A 21,164-nucleotide genomic window follows, 5' to 3' on the forward strand; every position below is an offset into this window, starting at 1 on the left:
GGCAACAGTAGGTGGCGCCAGAGTCAATGGCCTCTGAGGTCCCTTCCAACTTTATGATTCTGTGATTCGTTTCAGTTGCATACAGACTTCCTTTCAATATGAGGAGAGGACAAATGGGTTGGAGGGATCTCAAGTAAAAAAAAGGTGGCTTTATGCAAGTATTCTTTGAGGCAGCTCCCGTCATAAGGCATGGAGTCATTTGCAAGGGACCTTCTACTTCAATAGGTGGTGGAGCTGATATAAACACTGATATAGAGACCAATGAATTATTGACTGTTCTTTAAATGGTTGCTCAGCTACCTATAGCTCAAACCTGGAAGGCCTTACACCTGATGGTGTAAAAATGTTTTGCAATCAACGACCATTGAGAAAGTAACTCATAACTTAAAAGTGATAAATGGAACAGTAAAACTGGGCAAATTTTATGCAATATGGTGGCCATTTATCACAAGCGCTCGGATTGGAGAACAGCCTTTACCACAGGTGTCATGGACTTTGAAGACACCCAAACTCAGGACGAAAGGGGGAAATGTGCTAAGAGGAAGGCACATTTGGCAAACCCTCACCTTGATCAACTCCCGCCGGAAACCTATGTCTCCACTGAGGAAGGAAGTGTGGATCCAGAATTAGCCTCCACAGTCACTTTAAGACCATGTTCAGGGAAGACAATCTTACTCAACTACGAGTGATTGCCAAAGAAGAAGAATACTGTAATGCGCTCTACATGGGGCTACCTTTGAAGGTGACTTGGAAACTATAACTAATCCAGAGTGTGGCAGCTAGACTGGTGACTGGGAGTGGCTACTGGAACCATATAATGCCTGTCCTAAAGGATCTACACTGGCTCCCAGTAGATTTCTGAGCACAATTCCAAGTGTTGGTGCTGATCTTTAAAGCCCTAAAAGTCTTCAACCCTATATACCTGAAGGAATGTATAGCATTGTTCAGCCCGGACCCTGAAATCTAGCTCCAAGGGCTTTCTGGCAGTTCCCTCACTGTGTTCTTGGTAGTGGCACCCGCCCTGTAGAACGCCCACCCATCAGATGTCAAGGAAGTAAAGAACTACACAACTTTTAGAAGACACCTGAAAGCATCCCTGTATCAGGAAGTGTTTAAAGTTTGATGTTATATCATGTTTTTATATGTGTTGGAAGCTGCCCAGAGTGGCTGGCTAGGGCAAGGACGTTTGGATAATTTGTATGGATGAATAAGAATCAATTATGTTACTGTATAACCTGATATCTGCTTTGGAGGTGGTGGTGGAGGCGAATGTTATGTTATGGGGAATGTTATTTTATGGATTTGTTATTACATATGTATATATAACACAAGAAAAACTATTTAATTGGGGGGGAAAGGTGGCAGACTGGTAGAGGGAAGATCTTAACTAAGTAGAAAAAAAGGGAGAGCCAAGTCATGAAGAGAAGGGTGACCAAGATGGTCAAGGGTCTGGAAACCAAGCCTTATGAGGAACGGTTGAGGAAATTGGGTATGTTTAGCCTGGTAAAGAGGAGACTGAGAAGAGATATGATAGCCATCTTCAAATATCTAACGTGCTGTCACATGGAAGATGAAGGAAGCTTGCTTTCTCCTGCTCTGGAGGGTAGGACCCAAACCAAGGGCTTCAAGTTTCAAGTAAGGAGATTGTGGACTCTCCTTCTTTGGAGGTTTTTAAGCAGAGGGATGCTTTAGTGGAGATAACTGCAGAGGGTTGGAAGAGAACATTGGTGTCCCTTCCAACTCTACAATTCTAAGAAGAGCATCGAAGGCAGGGCCCTGTCAGAACAAACCCCATTTATTCCCACCATAAACTCACCAGTGGGACTAACTCTCCCTTCTCCATGATGGCCGACAGTTTCTTCCCCCTGTCTGAGCCAGAGCTGACCTCCGCTCTCAGGAGGTCGCCGGTGGATAGGTGGGTGTAACCATACTTCTGAACGATCCTCTCGCACTGCGTCCCCTTTCCTGATCCAGGCCCGCCTGCAACGCAACACAAGACATTTCCGCCACAGAGTCTAGGAAGAGAAATGGCTGAGGGAGGGAGTGGTAGATCATGAAACCTTCTCAGGCAGTGGCGCCTGGTACCCACTGGGAAGAATGAGGTGGAGGGAATGACAGGTGCAGCCAGAGCCAAAGACAGGCAGAACCAACTAAATATATACCCCCATCCTCCTCCCTGCTTCTCTTTTTCCAATCTTTTGCCACATGGCCACAGCAAAAAAAAAAGAACCTCGTGAAAATTCATCAGCGTTCTTGTGTGAATTTTTCCGCATAAACATATTTTTGTATGCAAATTTCAAAAACAAACGCAATTTTGCAAAGCAATTCCCCCTAGCATAATGCAAATATCTACGTTACTTTCACTTATTAATGTTCCATTATTTTAATGTTGTATTTTACTTTTGTTTTTAAGTTGTAATCATTCATCTTGTTTTTATTATTGCTTGTAAGCCACTCTGAGCCGGCCTTGGCTGGGGAGGGCGGGGTATAAATAAATAATAATAATAATTATTATTATTATTATTATTATATACACAATTTAATGGACGCCCCCCCCCCCCCGAGTGTAAGTGCATTTTTGTAACACATTACTTGGCAGGAGAACTGCATTGCAAAACTTGGATAAGAATGAATTTTAAAGCTCTGCTGTGTTTTGTTTCGTGGTACTGTTTCTGAAAATGTGGGTTAGGCAGGTTCACCTTTAAATGCAAACTGAATGAAATTCCTCCCCTCCCCTACTCCAACTGTGACTGCATATGGGGGATAGTAGGCTGAGGATCCCCGGAAGGATGGAAGCCTGAACAGCTGGGGGGAAACACCAGGAAACCTCTGTTTCCTTACTATGTCTTGACTCTTCCTTGGGATTTTAACATGCCCCAGATCAGGGCTCAGCAGACTTTTACAGCAGGGGGCCGGTCCACTGTTCCTCAGACCTTGTGGGGGGGTCAGACTATATTTGGGGTAGGGAATGAACAAATTCCTACGCCCCACAAATAACCCAGAGATGCATTTTAAATAAAAGCACACATTCTACTCATGTAAAAACAAGCTGATTCCTGGACCGTCCATGGGCCGGATTTAGAAGGCGATTGGGCCGGATCTGGCCCGCGGGCCTTAATTTGCCTACCCATGCCCCAGATCCTTCCTTAACATATCCTAGCCAACCCTTCAGTGGCAAGTTCCTCACTTTTATTAATGTTCCTGTTCCTGTTGTTTGGAAATCTATGAGCTGGAAGAGAGAGATCTATTTCTGCTTCAGGCTGACCAGCAACTTCTCCTGTACTTACCAACTACAAAGATGATCTTGTGGCTTTTCAATTTTTCTGGGAGGGGGAAAAGAAGGAACAAGACAACATTAAGTTCTGGGAGGGAAGCACTTGTGGACATTTACCAGATACCTGCCCAGGGAGAGATATTCAGCAGAAAGCAAGTGCTGATTCACACACACACACACACACACACACACACACGTGCTATTGCTGCTGCTCTCCACCCCAGCCCCTTGCCAAATGGAAGGCATTCAGCCTTTGCTTTTGGGCAATGTGAACAGAAGCCAGCTTTCAAAGGATTTCAGACAACCCCTAAGACCATCAGATGCAAAGATAGCTGCCTTCCCTCCCAAGATTACCTTTGCCAGCTTTAACTAAGGGATCTTCCACACAGGAGCACTGGGCACCCATCTTCCCTCCAACCCTGGTAGCTCCTTTCTGCTGCTTTGATTCCCGTCCTGTCCTTCCTCCTTGTTCCCGCCCCCCAGAAAGCCTCTCTTTTCCTGCTTAGTACATTTTTTGTCCATGAGCCTCTGGGCACCCTGCCCTCCACAGCTGGGGCTGGGCTGGGCTGGGCTTAGTCTGGGCTTTTTAGGGAGGCCTTGTGGCTCAGAGTCCAACACAGGTTGCCAGGGAGACCGTTGCTAAGGGCCAGTAGATGCCAGAGCTCAATTGTTTCATGCAGCATCTGCAGGGGGCCAAGAATCCAATACGAGTAGAGCCTGGATCCAGCCCAGGAGGACCCAGAGTCATAGAATCATAGAGTCATAGGATCATAGAGTTCGAAGGGACCTCATGCACTGCTCCATGTTAGTGTAAGATGATCTGTTGCTTTGAGCGCCTCTCCTCAACACAATTCAAATTTGACTCTTGAGAGAAGCTGGAGGAATCTTGAACTCATTTGAAAAAATTATCAGATGAATTCCAGTTACAGGAAGAGGAAGCAACTTGAGGTGAGGCAAAATAAAATCCAGAAATATGGGGAGAGTGGATTCTTTACAGTCTAAACCCCCAGCAGCACTAGCTGTGGGAAGCTTGATTTGTTTTGGGTAGTAGGAAACAGAACTTCCACAACAGAAACCAACACAAGAAGGACCCGTTACATTCACAGCTCGCTAAAGTACCAGTTACAGTAGACAGTCTTAAAATCTGAATATAATTTAAATCTAAAAATAAAACAATCTATTCACTATGAATCTTTTTCAACTCCAATCTGCACTCAGAATCCAGGAGAGGCTCTTGCTAAAATTAGTAATAATGTAAGATGGCATGAGACTGAGCAAAGAGAGTTGGAGAAACTCCCCCTCAGGTTTTGATGGTTAGTGTTATGTACTGAAGTTCTCGCCTTGGCCACCAGGAGTATTGTGTATGTAGTTTTCACTCAGGTCCACGTCAGTTATTTTAGGCGGGAAACCCTGGGTTGTTGTTGCTACATTGTCGAAAGCCGCCTGCCTATAAAAGCAGGCTGGCTGAGCTGTTTGCTGTTCAGTTCTGTCCAGCTTACAAAATAAAGAGCTGCTTTGGAGAAATCGCTGTGTCATCTGCTATGTTCGCCCACAACTTAACAGTTAGGGGCTTGCGTGCTTGTTTGTTTTGTTGCATTTACCTTATTTTTTGCTCTATAAGACTCACTTTTTCCCTCCTAAAAAGTAAGGGGAAATGTGTGTGCGTCTTATGGAGCGAATGCAGGCTGCGCAGCTATCCCAGAAGCCAGAACAGCAAGAGGCATTGCTGCTTTCACTGCGCAGTGATCCCTCTTGCTGTTCTGGCTTCTGAGATTCAGAATATTTTTTTTTCTTGCTTTCCTCCTCCAAAAACCAGGTGCATCTTGTGGTCTGGTGCGTCTTATAGAGCAAAAAATACGGTATATCCTTCTTTCCTCCAAGGAGCTCCAGGTGGCATACAACGTTCTAATTTCACCTCACAACAACCCGGCAAGGTAGGATAGGTCCTGAAGGAACCTATGGCAGCAATAACAATATAATGAAGAACTTTCTAGAAACACTTAAGAAACAACCACATTCCCTCAAGCCAGTTTCAGAGTACAGTGGTACCTCGGGTTACATACGCTTCAGGTTACATACGCTTCAGGTTACAGACTCCGCTAACCCAGAAATAGTGCTTCTGGTTAAGAACTTTGCTTCAGGATGAGAACAGAAATCGTGGTCCGGCGGCACAGCGGCAGCAGGAGGCCCCATTAGCTAAAGTGCTTCAGGTGAAGAACAGTTTCAGGTTAAGAACGGACCTCCGGAACGAATTAAGTACTTAACCCGAGGTACCACGGTACAGGAATTGTTTTATATTCCTCCTAAAAGTCATTAATGGTTTTTGTGAGGGTGCAGGCAGTTTCACCCCCATCTCTTGCATTTTAGAGCTGTGGTGGAGAACCTCAGGCTCAGGACGAATTGTGGCCCTCTGGGCTTCCTTATCTGGCCCTCAGAACTGCCCAGGCTACATACTTCACTGGCCCTGCTTTTGCCTGCATGGGATGTGTCCCAAATCTTTGTGCCCATTCCTTGCCTGGACAGAAGTTAGAGAAGGGGGTGGGATGGGGGAGTCTAGAAACTAGACGCTGGCCCCACCCACTGTTTGCACGTGGCTCTTGGAAGGTTGCACTGCATGGGTGAAAACCTAACGACAGCGAAGGCAGCAGAGCTAAAAATAAAACGGGTTGGTTTTGGAGCAGTCCACAGCTCAGGGCATCATCAGCAAGCAGCAGGGTGAGGCCTCCTTTAATTACAGCTTTCTAGAATTACAACTGCCCACTTGGGGACATGTGTGGCTTGGGGAAATCTTTTGATGTGCCTGAACCAGAGATGTTTATGTTCTGGTTTCTGTACTGCAGACCGACCTAAAATGCAGTGTTCCAAGGTATGCCACGTTTGCAGCTAAGAAAGGCCAAGGTTGTCTGATTATCATGGTCTGTTGTAGATTATGGGCATGCTGATCCCCATGGGCCAGTCATTCCCAGTGCAGGATAGTGCCCCTTGGGACCGGTGGGGCGGAAGGCAGGGAAACCAACAGTAGGTGGTGCCAGAGTCAATGGCAGGCAGAGCCACTAGTTCTAATTTTGCTCCCATCCTCCTCCCTGTTGAGATATACAAAGGAAACACTAAGGGGGGAGAGGTCAGTGAGCGCCACCCCATGGACTGGTTACAAAAAGGAAGATGAGCAGCTGAGGACCAGCTGAGATCAATGAGGCAGGGGCCTTCTTGTCCCAACGGACCACCCCCCGCTGACCTTACTCCTCCTCTAGCACAAGAGGAAGAAATAAACAAGGCAATTTACCAGCCATGCTTTGCTTGTCCCTAATGAGCTAGGATTTATCAGCCAGTGGCAAACCATAGTTTTAAGGCTTGCTAACAGCACTGTCAGGGAGGAGCAAACCTTGACGCTGCGTTTGGACATTGAGGGAAGCCAAACTTAATTGTGGCTTCCTGGGTTGCTTCTCTGACATGTAGCAGAGGAGAAGCACACTAGGTGTGGTTGGGCAGCCGAGACCAGCACACCAGCAGCCCTTGCTTATCATGACATGTGGACATGGCTGGTAGTGGCTGCAGCTCAGAACAGAGCAGCTGCTTTTCCTGTGGAGGGTCCTCAGTACAATCTATGTTTAAGAGGATCTCAGATGCAAAGGCCAAGAGAGAGCCTCTGCCCAAGAACTGATATCTATAGAGAAACTTTCAGACCTGTGAGCCTCCTCCTGAAGTGGCAAAGCCCAGATACAGGCTGACCACCTCAGGAAAACCACTCAGACCCACACTTTCTGGGCACAGGACAAGTGGAAGTGTGGGCGAGACATTGCTTTCCTCTTGTCCCGTGTGGTTTAGCCTTTGCCCTTCTGCTTTCCCCCAGGATACCTGCTCCTTCAAAGCAAATGTCAATCTGGAGAAAACCCAATAGACATTTGCACCAATTCTGTAGTAAAGATTTGAGTTTTTCTAGGGGAAAACGGTGGGGAAAGCAGAACTGTGGATGAGCCCTAAGTTTGTGCAGTGAACTCACTTTTGTCAGCAAACCAGGTTCCCATTCATTCATTCATTCATTAAAAAACAGGCAGGCTAATACAGCCAATTGTATTTGAACACATGACAAAAGCATGCAAAAACAATGCTACTCTCAGCCCACATGGTGCAGATCAGATGGCTGAGCTTGCAGAGACTAAGGCAGCAGCGGAGCAATCTGGCAGGCACAGGCACCCCCTGGTTGTAAGAAAGAAGGCAGGCAGGCAGGTGGAGGCTGGCTGAGGTCAAGCTGAGATGAGTAGGGTGATGCCCCTTTCGCCTTGATGCACCAGCCTCCACTGACACTCACGTAATGCAGCTAGAGTAATGCTGCAAGGCATGCACCTACTGGCAAGATGGAATACAGTGATTTGGACTGTCAAAATGTGTCCTATCACTATTCAAATGACATGTAAGGCCAATCAGAAGGCACGAGAGTCGACTCCAGGTTTGAGGGGATCCCACGGCAAAGGTGACCCTTCGGGGGGGGGGGGGGCACCAGGGCTGGCTGGCGTATGGGAGGCAGAGTGTGGTAGCAGTGCAGCCCAAATGTGTCCACCACCAAATCCAATCCACCATTGGATTCCTGACAGTGCCTCTGATGTAACATCGCAATGCGATGTTGTGCAAAATTTACATCACAGCTCTTGGTCACCTGGTGCTGTTTGCGGGTACCATGAAAGATGGGGTGGGCATAACAGGTGTTGATGGGCTCCATTGCAGACCTGAAGCTGAGTCAGGCCAAAGGGGTCTCATGTAGTCCTACATCCTGTGCTTCTGGGAAGCACTCAAGCAGCAACTCAAGTGCAATAGCATCCTCTCCACTTGTGATTCCCAGCAATTGGTGTTCAGAAGCTTACTGCCTCCAACAGTGGAGGGAAAACACAGCTACCATGGATAGCTGTCATTACTAGCCTTATCCTCCATGAATTGCTCTAATCCCATCCAAGTTTTGCAGCCATTGCTACATCATCGTTCATGCGCTGCTTCCTTCTGTTTGTCCTGAAGAGCCCAACATTCAACTTCACTGGTTGGCCCTGAGTCCTAGCATTGTAAGAAAGCGAGAGAGAAACTCCCTCTCCCTCTCCACACTATGCAGAATCTTATGCACCTCTATCACGCCCCTCTTGCTCGCCTCAATCAAGCTGCAGTCCTCGTTCCTCAGTTGTTCCTCTTACTCTCCTCTCAACCACTTTCTAAAACCAAGTTGGTGGACATAATGTCTTGTAGCTGGACAGAGAGGGAGGTTGGATAAGAAGACCTGAAGGCTAATAATAGAGCCCACGGGATCAGGCCAGTGGCCCACCTAGTGCAGCATCCTACTATCAGAGTGGCCAACAACGTGAAGCCCCCCAAAAAGGACCTGAACACAAGAGCACTCTCCTCCGCAGTTGCAATTGCCAGCAACTGGTATTCAGAGACCTAAACTCAGAGATCTACCCCCTCAAATCCAGTTTGTGTGGGCTGGTCTGTGAATTGGGCCGAAAGAGCAATAAGGCAGACTAAGTCAGGGAAAGAGTAAGAGGATTCACTTACCAGCTGCCATCCTGAAAAATTCTGGGACAAAGAGTTCTTCTGCCTGGAATTAAAAAAATTAAATTAAAAAAGACAACAACAAAGGGCTCAGTTAGGCTGAAGGCTGCAGAGCTTGGCAAAGGCCACCCCAAAAGCACTTGGTTGAGATCCTTGGGGAAGCTTCAGTCTCCTCTTTCGCAACTGAGGGGAGCAAAATTTCAGTCAGCTCCCAGCTTGGCCTAGTCTGCAAAACATCAAGATGCTGCTGCTTTGCTTCTTAACCTTTTCCCTTACTGAGCAACCTCCTTCACTCTTTCTCTGTTCTCCTGCGAGATAAATGGAGGGGAGGGAGGGAGAGAAGAAAGTACCACATCAACAGCACAGGTGGTTGGGCAGGGGAACCTTTTTCATCCCAAGGGCCACACTTCTTTCTAGGCAACCTTCCAGGGGCCATGTGCCAGTGGTTGGCAAGGCCAGAGGCCAAATGAGCAGAGCAACTGATATCAATTTTACTTTTGGACATAGGTTGGTTTCTGCACCCATCCATGCCTCCCTCCCTATCGTCCATCCAGAGGCACGACTGGAGTACAAAGACACCCTCCAGCCAGGCATGGCTGTTCCCAACGCTAAGCAGGGCCAGTGAGAGGTGTGGCTGGCAGAGACAGGGGATGCGATCCGGAAGAGCTATGAGGACCAGAAGTGAAGGACCACATTCATCCTTTGGGCCTGAGGTTCCTCACCCCTGTGGTGGGGGAAGAAGCTGTCCTATTACAGATTGCCTACACAAACACACTCATGGGACTTGGTGCATCAACCCAAATAACCATTTGCTGGCTCTGCATCAGATGAGAGGCCAGAGCTGGAGAAGACAGTTGATGCCCCAGAGGTTCTTCTTGGGTCTCCAGCTGTTGTTGGACTACAACCCCCATCATCCTTACTTAGCAGGACCAGTGGTCAGGGATGATGGGAGTTGTAGTCCAACAACCGCTGGAGACTCAAGTTTGAGAAACACTGCTCTGACACATGCCGTCTTCCACCCCACCAAAGATCCAGGACTAGAGATCCTAGCCTGGGACACGTGCAGACTTCCTGCCTCAGAGGAGCAAACCCAAAGCGGCATGTCTCCAACAACGGTGGCCAGCTTTGAAAGGCAAACAGGCGAGACACCCACCGGTCTGGTTGCAGCTTCTGAGAGAACACAACAGCCCTACACAAACATATCTAGGAGAAGCAGGGAAGGGGAAACGGTTGCACCACAATGGGGATTGCAGATGCCTTAGGATGCGAGTTCCCGTGGCAACAATTACCTGGCGGCGGTGCTGCCACCGTCAGTCGCCAGGAGACGGAGAGCAAAGCAGAGCCAGCCAAACAGAGAAGATAAAGGCAGGCATTCAGTTCCACAGGTGGAAAGCAGAAAGAGACAGAAAGCAAGGTGACATAAGAGAGGAGCAGGGAACATTTTGTTCCGCAGTTGGTGAGAGCTGGAGCACAGCAACATCTGGAGGGTCACGGGTTAGCTGCCCCTGGAGTAGAACATGCTGGGCTGGGTGGACAAATAGTTTGACCTGCTGTGAAGCAGTTTCCCAGGTAACTGGTATCATGTTCAAACCCTTAGCATCTTTATTTAATAGGCTCTGAGGTTGAGGGAGTGGGAAAGACCAATGCCTAAGAAAGGTGTGGGGAACTTGTGGCTCTCCAGCCGTGGTTGGGCTCGAACTCCCATCTGCCCTGGGCAACATGGCAGGGATGATGGGGGCTATAGTCAGACACCAGAAGGAGCACAGGGTCCTCACTCCTGGTAATACCATGGAGAGTGGCTGCCAATCAGAGTACTAACCTCTAAAACAGCATGTGCATGTGGGACTTGTGGCTGGACCACAGCGCCCACCATCTCTGACCATTGGCCATGTTGGATAGGGTTGATTAACTTTGTAGTCCAAAAAAATCTTTGAAGAGCATGGGGGTTTGAGTGTGTTTGTGTGTGTGTGTTGGACTTAAGACCTGGACAGACTCAGTTCCAAATCCCTATGAAGCCCACTAGAAGACTCAATTGCCACCCCCCAGCCTAGGCTAGCCTACAAGGCTACTGCAGTGACAAAATAAAAATGTGTGTGGTGGTGGCTGCTCTGAGCTCTTTGGAGAAAAAGCCGGGATACGTTACTGTGGTGTCTTTTAACCTGAATCCTTGCTGCGGTTGCCTTGGAGAGCAGCTGCAACTGCTTCATATTTAATGGAGGGAGGACAGCTTGGATTACACCACAAGCTCAAGTCCCCAGGACCATGAATGCCTCCCCTCCAACAGATGAAAATAGAGACACATACCACAAAGCACTGCCAAAAACCTCCCCTGCTCCCACACCAGCAGTGTTGCATCCTTTTTTGGCGCATGTCAGGGGCAGGATGCTCAGGGCCAACAGAATCCCCTCCACTAGACCAACCCTCGCCTGCTTCTGGGCATGGGTGCAAGAGGGCGCACGGAGCCCATGTACCAGCCAGTGGCGTAGCATGGGTTGTCAGCACCCGGGGCAAGGCAAGTAATTTGTGGGGGCCCCCCCCCGCTGCATTGTCCCTCCCCCAGATAGTCCCTCGCTCTCTCTCCGTACCGCACCGCACGCCTGGCACCCTCCCCTCCATAGTGGGCGGCGACCCGGCGGCTCGGATCGGATTTGCACAGCCAGCATTGCAGTGAGAGAGAGTGAGTGAGCCAGGTAGGGGCAGAGAGCTGCGAGTGCGAGCGCCCCCCCCCCCCGATGTTGCGCCCGGTGCGGCCGGCCCCCCCTGCACCCCCACGCTACGCCACTGGTACCAGCTCAGCCCTGGCCACCCATGCAGGGAGGAGTATGCCCAGTCAATGTGGCCCTGGGCAGGCAAATCCCCACCCCAACACTGGCCAGGTGGCCATTCAGCAAGGGGGCCAGGGACGCGAAGGCCAGGCCAGCCAGGCCAGGCTCTGGGGCTCACAGGACGGGACAGGGATCCTTGTGTGGGGGTACCTGGCTCATGCCCCCTAAAAATCATACACCCAGAGCTATGCCCCCTCCCCCCCCGATGCTACGTCCCTGCTCTGTTCTTTTTAAATTAAGAAACTTTCTGGTGCAAAAGTATAAACAGAAAACAGCTCAGCAGCAAAACAGCATTGCATTTTCCCCTCTTTTGTTACAAAGGGCAGATCCACACCGTAAGGGTGCTGGGAACTATAACTCTGTGAGGGGAAAACTACCGTCCCCATGATTCTTTGGGGCAGTCATGGGCTTTAAATGTGCTCTGCATGTGGTTAAAATATGTGGTTTGCATCTGCCCTTTTGAAGACAGCAAGAGAATACCCTTTCCCAATTCTTTTCTGCTGACATCAACAACTGCAAATTATAATGCTGGCTCCACAAGTCCGAACCTAGACATTAACCCCAACAATTTCTATTTGTGGTCTTTGCCCACTGTCACTATTTTGAGGAGGGAGGAGCTCATTGTATTCTATTCGCTCTCCCCCACATGGAATAATAAAGATACAGCCTAATACATTTCTGGTTTGGTTAGCCCCTTTGATCACACATTTTTGATAGGGAAGCTTTTCTGCTGCATTCCAAAGCTTACTGCACCAACAATCTATGGAAAATGGCACACAGCACTTGCAATTTGGTGCAGTAACAAGTCTAGCTGCAACCAGCAAGCTCTTTTGACCCCACGTGTGTGTTGTCTTCCCAAAACATGAAGGAGCGTCTCCACCCCCATCGTTCTGCCTGGACACTGAGGTCCAGCACCGAGGGCCTTCTGGCAGTTCCCTCGCTGCAAGAAGCCAAGTTACAGGGAACCAGGCAGAGGGCCTTCTCAGTAGTGGCGCCTGCCCTGTGGAACGCCCTCCCACCAGATGTCAAAGAGACAAACAACAACAACTTTTAGAAGACATCTGAAGGCAGCCCTGTTTAGGGAAGCTTTTAATGTTTAATAGACTATTGTATTTTAATATTCTGTTGGAAGCCACCCAGAGTGGCTGGGGAAACTCAGCCAGATTGGCGGGGTATAAATAATAAACTATTATTATTATTATTATTAAAAGCAAATATTTGTTTTGCACTTCTCACCATCATTTGCCTATTTGCAAGGGTTACTTCATTTGGCCCATGAGGCCATTTCCCCCAAGCCACTCTCACCTGCCCTATAACTGGCATCATACATGACATCAGGGGTAGTAGGTAGGGCAGGTAAATATGCAGCTTGAAAGTAATTACCTGGGGACTTAGGCCTCACCCAACTTCCTTTTGTGCTGTGTTTCTAAGCACACGTCTGTGCTGTAAAGCACTGCGTCAGAGTGCTCCCCCCCCATGGCGCTTTCCCCATGGAAACCCATTCTTTACTGTTGAACTGGAACAAGCAGCAATCCACAGAAAATCCAAATTGTCATTTGTTCTGATTCACTGTAAAAGAACAGGTTTTCATGGAGGAAATGCAAGGGAAAAGAAGAAGAGCTCATGGACACAGTGCTTTACAGTGTGGACTGTGCCCAGAAAGGGGGAAAGCTAAGTGTAGACAAGCCTTTAACAGCATTTCTGATTGTTCCTTAGCATGCTGTACTTGTCACTTTTTAAAATTTGGTGCTCGGATTGGTTCCATTCAGGAGCTCCTGAATGGAGTTTCCAAGTGGAGTTAATCCCTGCCTAAAATGCAGTTCATGGTTGGTAGCAATGAGCCGATCGCCACTGACAGCACACTCCTTTTCTGCATCCACCCCACACAATTCACTGTTTTAATGTCTATATTCAGAGCACAAGAAAAGCCTTCTGAATCAAGTCCAGGGCCTGCTAGTCAAACACCCTGTTCCCAAAGTGGCCAATCAGATGCTACAAGGTGAACCCCAATAGCAGGACCTGAACACAACAGCATACCCATCAACTGCCCCGGAAAAACTGGGACTTCCCATTTTTTCCCTGGTGAGCAAGGCAGCCATTTTGGGTGCCCTGCTTTCGCATGATTTCTGGCCAAGATCTCACCCCCCAAAAAAGTAGGAATTTGGGGGTCTCGTTCACTGCCCCCAAATGTGTGTTTTTGGGTGCCATGACTTTTTTCACATCTGTGATTTTGTGCGGGTCTCATGCATCACGCAGGATTTCAGACCTGGAAGATGATGTCCCAGATTTAGGCAGCATCACATTGGAGGTTATGCAACAGCGCTCTCCAACAATGGAGGCAGAACACAGCCATTATGGCTGGTAGCAATTGATACCCCTATGAGAATTCCTCTGTTGATTCCCCTATGAGAATTCCTCTGTTGTTGTTTAGTCATTTAGTCGTGTCCAACTCTTTGTGACACCATGGACCAGAGCACGCCAGGCCCTCCTGTCTTCCACTGCCTCCCACAGCTTGGTCAAACTCATGCTGGTATCTTCGAGAACACTGTCCAACCATCTCGTCCTCTGTCGTCCCCTTCTCCTTGTGCCTTCCATCTTTCCCAGCATCAGGGTCTTTTCCAGGGCGTCTTAGAATAATCTGCTTCTAATACTATTCTAGTTGGTGGTCATAGTGCATCTTGTGGGAGTGAATTTCATAGTTAAACTAGGCACCCTATGAAGAATTTCTCTTCTTTTTCTCTGTCCTGAATCTTCCACCAACATTATAGCTTCATTATTTGTTCCCAGGTTCTAGTATTATGAGGGAGGGAGAAAAATGTACCCCTATCTACTTTCTCCAAACCACACATAATTTTATGCACATGTGTCGCATGCTCCCATTGTTGGGGGCAAGGGACAAAGACCTGAGGAAAAGCAAAAGGTAGCAACTCATGCCAAGTTTCCCCCCACCCTTTTAATAAGGCATCCTAGTGATTAACAAGATTAAAGTTTGGCAACTCTAGCAATAGATAGGAGCCAAAAGGCTAAGTATGTTTCCGAGCACAATTCAAAGTGTTGGTGCTGACCTTTAAAGCACTAAACGGCCTCAGTCCAGTTTACCTGAAGGAACGTCTCCACCCCCATCATTCAGCCTGGACACTGAGGTCCAGCGCTGAGGGCCTTCTGGTGGTTCCCTAACTGCGATAAGCCAAGTTACAGGAAACCAGGCAGAGGGCCTTCTCGGTAGTGGCACCCGCCCTGTGGAACGCCCTCCCATCAGATGTCAAAGAGAAGAACAACTACCAGACTTTTAGAGGACATCTGAAGGCAGCCCTGTTTAGGGAAGCTTTTAATGTTTAATAGGTTATTGTATTTTAATATTCTGTTGGAAGCCACCCAGAGTGGCTGGGGAAACCCAGCCAGATGGGCCTGGTATAAATAATAAATTATTATTATTATTATTATTATTATTATTATTATTATTATTATTAGGGGCCATCATTCACAGTCCCTTCTCCCTCTCTGTCTTCCTGTATTCCAGGGATACACTTTATGATTTGGAGAACAAATACCTCATGCAGCAACAAAAATTCAAACTGCTGTCTCTAAAAAGCACGGTGTCTGACAATGCCTTCCTGCTAAGGCTCTGCTCTCTTATTAGCTTGTCTCTGTTTTGTTTGCATTCAGGGTAAGACACGGGATTTGAAAACTGGAATTAAATAGCAGCTTCAGGCACTGATTACCACTGGGGAAATGGTACGATGGGGGCGATGATTCAAATGTCTCCCCCCCCAGGGGTTAAAATACGTACTCTCTTTCATACAAACACAAACAGTGTTTATGAAGCATAAGCCAGAGCGCTCCAGGAGCCCCGTTGCACCCAGCCTCCAAAAAAACCCCTTCTGTCTAGGAAGTCTGACTTCAGTCCCTAGCTCTGCAAGTCACTAATATTTCTGGCCTCAGTCCTCTATCTGTAAAATGGGAATGCCCTGAGGGGGAACACTATACAATAGATAGTTTTGCTGGCAAACACGTGGCCACACCTCATTCCTGCACCAAAGTAACAGCCTTGCTTTTGGGAAGAGGCCCAAAGGAGCAGGCACTGAAAATAGACCTGTGGTTCTTTGCAAAGATCACTGCGACCCACCTCACTGGTCTGACTGAAGAGGGACGGAGTGGGGTCCAGTTACACTCCGCAACAGACACACCTAATAAGGCCAGATGACCTTGAGGTTTTGCTGGCTTCAGAGTTCTAAGTATGGGGCACCCATAATAAATCTCAGAGGGGTCACATCCTTGCAATGGAGAAGACACACTGGTATTGTACAGCAAAGTGGAGGTTTTTCTAAAGTTAAAAATGACCTGTGCATATGGATGGATGGATGGATGGATGGATCTATCTATCTATATCTGGCCCATGTCAATTCTGCATGTGCTCATTCACAATGTGTTCAGTCTCATTTCCACATTAAAAAAAAATAATGAATGGAAAAGCATATCTAAATATGTTAGTTAATTAAGTAACCTGCTCTTCATTGATACAAATAGCAGGGCAGGAAAAAGAACACCACAAATTATAAACAACACACCATATGCGAGGTGTGTGTGTGTGTGTGTGTGTGTGTGTATCAATCACACACAGAGTGAGACACAGGCAGTGTCAAATAAACGAAGAAACTATAAGCAACAAAGTGACAGGCAATAATCAGACAATAAACAACACAAAACATATATATAAATACCGTACATGAGGCAGCACCCCTGTTGACTTCACTCACCATTTTCTCTCCACATTCTCTCTAGGGAATTTCTCTCCCTAGAGCACCCCTTCCCACCCCATGGGGTTGATATTGAATGATATACTGGTTCTGGACATTGAAGCTTCATAAAGCCATCGTGATTAAATGGCCACAGATAAACTGAGCATCTTCCATGAATTTGCCTCATTCGCCTTCAAAGCCATGTTTAACCGCATTTAAACACACACCTGCAGAGTCATTTGGAACATCCTCCTCCTCTATTATCCGGGGTTGCCAATGTAGTGCCCTCCATAAGTTGTTGGGACTACAACTCCCATCTTTCCACATTGGCTACCCCTGCTGTGCACACTACTAGCAAACTTATTGTCCAAGTGTCAGCCCACCTGCTTGTTCATCTACCCAATAGTGGGGTACAGTGGCACCAGGTGATCTGAACCACAAGCACAGAGCCTTCCCATCGGCTGGTTCTTTTTAACTGGGAAGGAACCTGAGGCCCTTTGCCTACACAGCTCTGTAACTGAGTTATGGGCCAACCGCATCTTGGTAAACCTTACAAGGTAGCTCTGAATCATTATTCCCGTAATTGCTTGGAGACCATTTCCATGGTGAGGAACGGGAACTCTGCCTATCCTCAGAAGTGTGCTTGACTTTGTTATAAGCACCCACCGCTAACCCAATGGTAGGTTCAGAATAACACTCTGATATTATATATTATATAATATAACATATGCTTGGTAATATCCACAAACTGGCTCGCAGGGGGTTGGATTTGTCAGATGCAATTGCCTTGCACAAGCTGATGTTCTTCAGATATTTTGGCCTACAACACCTTTACACAGAATTATAGTTGGAACAGACCATGAGGTTCCCTGCATTGCGTGAATCTTTTGCCCAAAGTGGGTCTTTGAACCCACAACCTTGGGAATAAGAGTCTCATGCTCTACCAACTGAGCTATCCCCAGCATCATACAACCATGCTGGCTGGAGTTGACAGTCAGACTCCAAAATGTATGTCACCTCAAAATTTCCATAAAAACCGAGACCTCTAAATGGCTCTTCCTAACCCCCCCCCCCAAATAGGGGGCTTGCAAGTGTCTTAGAGTACTTTGCAGTGCCTTGATTCACATGCCTTCCAAATCCCCACAACGGCTACCTTCAGGTGAGCTGGAAAGTTGTTATTTGGGACACATGCTCCAAGACACCTTGATGACTAGAGGAGTCTAACAACTGACACCTAATGTTCAAATCTTACATCAGGGGTGAGGAGCCTCAAGCATGGGGGGTGGGGAGGAAAGCAAATTTAGCCTTCCAGGCCGCTGTATTTGGCCCTTAGGACTCCAGCCAAGCCATGCCCCCACCCCAGCGGCTACATTCCTCACGGGTCCTGCTCTGCACCTTCCCTGAGTGTTTTTGATTAGTTGCAATATGTCCTTGAACGCTGATAGTGCCTCTTGCCTGCCGGGGTGGTTGATGCCCATCTTTGAATGTGCGTACAAACACCTGACTTTGGTTGCTCCACCCACTTTGGCTTTGGTCCCGCCCACAAGGGGATGATGCCCTTAGGCTTCAAAAGAGCCAGATCATCTTAGACTGGCTCAGAGGTGACAATATTGAACAAAATATTGGGTGGGGGATAAGCCCCGACCTGTATAATCTATCACATGATGTGTTGTACGCATGCCATTTGAATGGCAATACCCATCGACTTGGGGGGGGCAGCCCCCTCAAATATTTTAGGTGGGGACAAAGCCCTCTCGGCCCCTGGGAGTTGACTCCTATGGACTGGCTATAATGGCCCAGCCCACCCCTGAACAAAATGCTGTGGCAATGAAGTTCTTCCTTGATTCATGCACTTAAATCAGCCTTGGGTGGATTTTGTGCAGCAGTCAGGAATTTTACCCACACACACACACACACACACACACACACCTCTTCTCAGAAATGAGTTTCACCACTAGCTTCTTGCTTTCCCCCAAAAGGTTTCGGTTTGGTTGCAACAGCCTGTCATGCCAAGCCTTTGGCACCTTAATTTGAAACGGCTGGATCCAAAGTTGGTTCTCTTTGGAGGAGACCCACTGAAATTGATGGATGTGACTACTTAGTGGAATTTAGTTGTATGGAAGGCATATATATGTGTGTGTTTGTACACACACACACACACACACACACACACACACTATTTTTAAAACAACAACCACTCTACAGGTGGCAATAATAATATAATAATAATAATAATTTATTATTTATACCCCGCCTATCTGGCTGGGTTTCCCCAGCCACTCTGGGCGGCTTCCAACAGAATATTAAAATACCATTGTCTATTAAACATTAAAAGCTTCCCTTTTTTCACACACCCAGGAGGAAAGCATATTTCTAACATGATGCTACGACACATGAACGCACCATCAGAAAACAATTCGGCACTTTTCTTCTTTCAAGCTATTATTTGTTTATCTTTAACCATAGCCAGCTGCCATATCCAAGGTCAAACTCTTTGTTCACCTAATCCTGGAAGCAGCGTTGACTATGGACTCTGACTTGCAGCAGGTCTCCAAGGTCTGGGGTGGGCAGGGTTTCCCACCTGTTGCTCCTGGGTCCTTCCAGCTGCAGATGATGGGAACTGCAAAGCAGGTGCTCTACTACTCAGCTACATTATGGGCACAGAGAGTTGCCCTACACCAGCTCAGGCTATTTGCCTGCCCACCCCAGCACCCTCTATCCTGGGGACTGACAAGATAACACCAGCTCCCATCATGGTAGATGATGATGTAGCCCAGAAGCATGGTCTATGCTCCGAGATGATGAGTGATGTAGCCCAGAAGCATCTGGTTGCCACTAGTGCGCACTGGGGTTGGTAGGGCAGAAGACAAGGCCAACAGTAAGTGGTACCACATCCAATGGCTGGAGGAGCCAACTAATTTTGGTTTTGTGCCCATTCTCCCTGCTGTGTTCTACAAGGAGCAACTCTGAGAAGGAAGAAGGTGGCAGGCAGGGCTACCCCCTCAGCTGAATAATGACAAGGATGTAAGTAAGAAAGCAGGTGGCTGACAACAGACTGAGGTTGATGGAGCAGTGCCTTGTTCAGCCTAATGGACCAGGTATCCTCCAAGAGGCAGCTGTTTTGCAAGCCTTCTCCATGTCCTTTCACGACAGGATATAAACTCTGGAGCTTCTGCGTGCAAAGCAACTGCTCTCCTGTTGGCTTATTGCAACCAGTCAAGCTTTCTTGTACAAACGCACACCTCAAGCGCATTTGCACATCCTGAACAGCAAAACTCCACATACCTGTTATAGGTATGTAAACAGAAATTTCAGCCCATGCTCACCTGCAGGTTCCCAGCTTGCAAAGCACCCCGCTTTCTTTCCTCCCACTCTTGCTGGCTCTTTTCAGTCTAGCATTTCAATAAGCTGCCAACACTGGCTGAAGCTCTCCCCCCGCCCCCCCCCCGCCCGAAGTTTCTTAGCAACTAGCAAAGCGATTCAACATTTCCAACCAGACTCCGGTAAGAAAAACAGAACGTGCCTTTCACAGGGATCTCCCTGTGGCTGGAGGTGTGAGGCTGGCCATGGGGGGGGGGCGGGGAGCGCATACACACACTGCGATTTCTCTTAATGGCATGACTTTGTGGGGGGGTGGGGTGGATATCCCAGCGATGCAAGATGGAAGGAACACTGACCTTGAGCGAATTAGCAGGGGAGATTCCTGATTATCCCAGACGCACAACCCAAGCAAGACATGGGTGTGTGTATTACACACACCAGCGCCACCACAACAGCAACACGCACGACTGACAAACCAGCCAGAGGGATCAAATTCTGAAAAGCGCACAGCACTGCATTGTTCCATTGTTACTTGTCTGCAAGCACACTGAGCTGCAAAAGGGACTTAGCAGCCAAGCCAGGGTTGTACCCTTCTACTGAATCCCTAACGACGACCACAGAGACCATGAGCAACATAATGAAAATATCTGCCCTGCTTCCTCGTTCTGCCGGGTGGTACCCAATGAATGAAAACAATAAAAACAAGAATTGCAGCGTGCTTTCCCTGGCTGCGTTAAGCGGTTGCGTGTGTGTGTGTGTGTGGCGGTGTGTCCTTTCCCCCAGAAGCCCTGCCCCAACAAAAGATCCATACGTACCTCTCAGCGCTGGGGTGCAGGGGGACAAGAAAGGGGGGTCGAGGAAGACGAGGGCTCTTTCTCGCCAGAAGCCTGCCCCTGCATGGGATATCCAGCTATTTTTACCACTCTATATACACGGCTGCCAGGCGCGTGGCATGCTGGGAGCAGGGGGGGGGACACACACTCTCGCTGCCTGACACGGTTGGCGACGGAGGACACCCGATGCCCGGAGACCTGAGCTGCATAGAAATGCTATGGGGATGGGGGGGGGGGCATAGCTGTCAACCTTCCCCTTTTTTTGCGGGAAATTCCCTTATTTCAGCGCCGTTTCCCGCTGCTATCCCCGATTGTTAGATATCCCGTAGACTGTCCCCAGGACAGGTGAGGCTGCTGGTCCCTTATTTTCGAGGCTGCTGATCCCTTATTTTCAAATCTGGAAGTTGACAGCTATGGGGGGGGGCACACAAAAAGAGTGGCAAGGAAACCGCAAGAAGGTGCAGGATAGCGAAAGGGATAAGCCGATAAGGACGCGAAGCTCTCCCTGAGTTTTCTATGTCATCACAATGACAAGAAAGGTATGGGGGGGGAACCTTTATCAAATTAATGTGTTATTATATTTATCTGGGTTTTGGGGTGTGTTTTTTTCTTTAAAAAAAAGAATGCTGTCTGAGATCCT

At 48.0% G+C, this 21,164-nt stretch overlaps 1 protein-coding gene across 7 annotated transcripts in view; it reads right to left on the minus strand.

The window, feature by feature from the left end:
- Positions 1 to 21,164, minus strand: part of AK1 (adenylate kinase 1) — a 56,389-nt gene that overhangs the window by 13,808 nt on the left and 21,417 nt on the right. For 3 of the 7 annotated variants that reach the window (XM_083423093.1, XM_083423094.1, XM_083423095.1), the window contains exons 9-11: positions 8,810 to 8,852; positions 3,288 to 3,323; positions 1,817 to 1,980 (exon numbers count right to left, since the gene is read on the minus strand). In XM_083423093.1, coding sequence (XP_083279219.1) covers positions 1,817 to 1,980; positions 3,288 to 3,323; positions 8,810 to 8,852 — 243 coding nt within the window. Of the gene's footprint in view, positions 1 to 1,816; positions 1,981 to 3,287; positions 3,324 to 3,628; positions 3,893 to 8,809; positions 8,853 to 20,506; positions 20,651 to 21,164 lie in introns of those variants that run through there. The other 4 variants (XM_083423099.1, XM_083423098.1, XM_083423097.1 and 1 more) reach the window with 4 other exon arrangements.

Source organism: Podarcis tiliguerta (genome assembly GCF_965153285.1).
Source record: "Podarcis tiliguerta genome assembly, chromosome: Z".
Classification (NCBI taxonomy): Eukaryota; Metazoa; Chordata; class Lepidosauria; order Squamata; family Lacertidae; genus Podarcis; species Podarcis tiliguerta.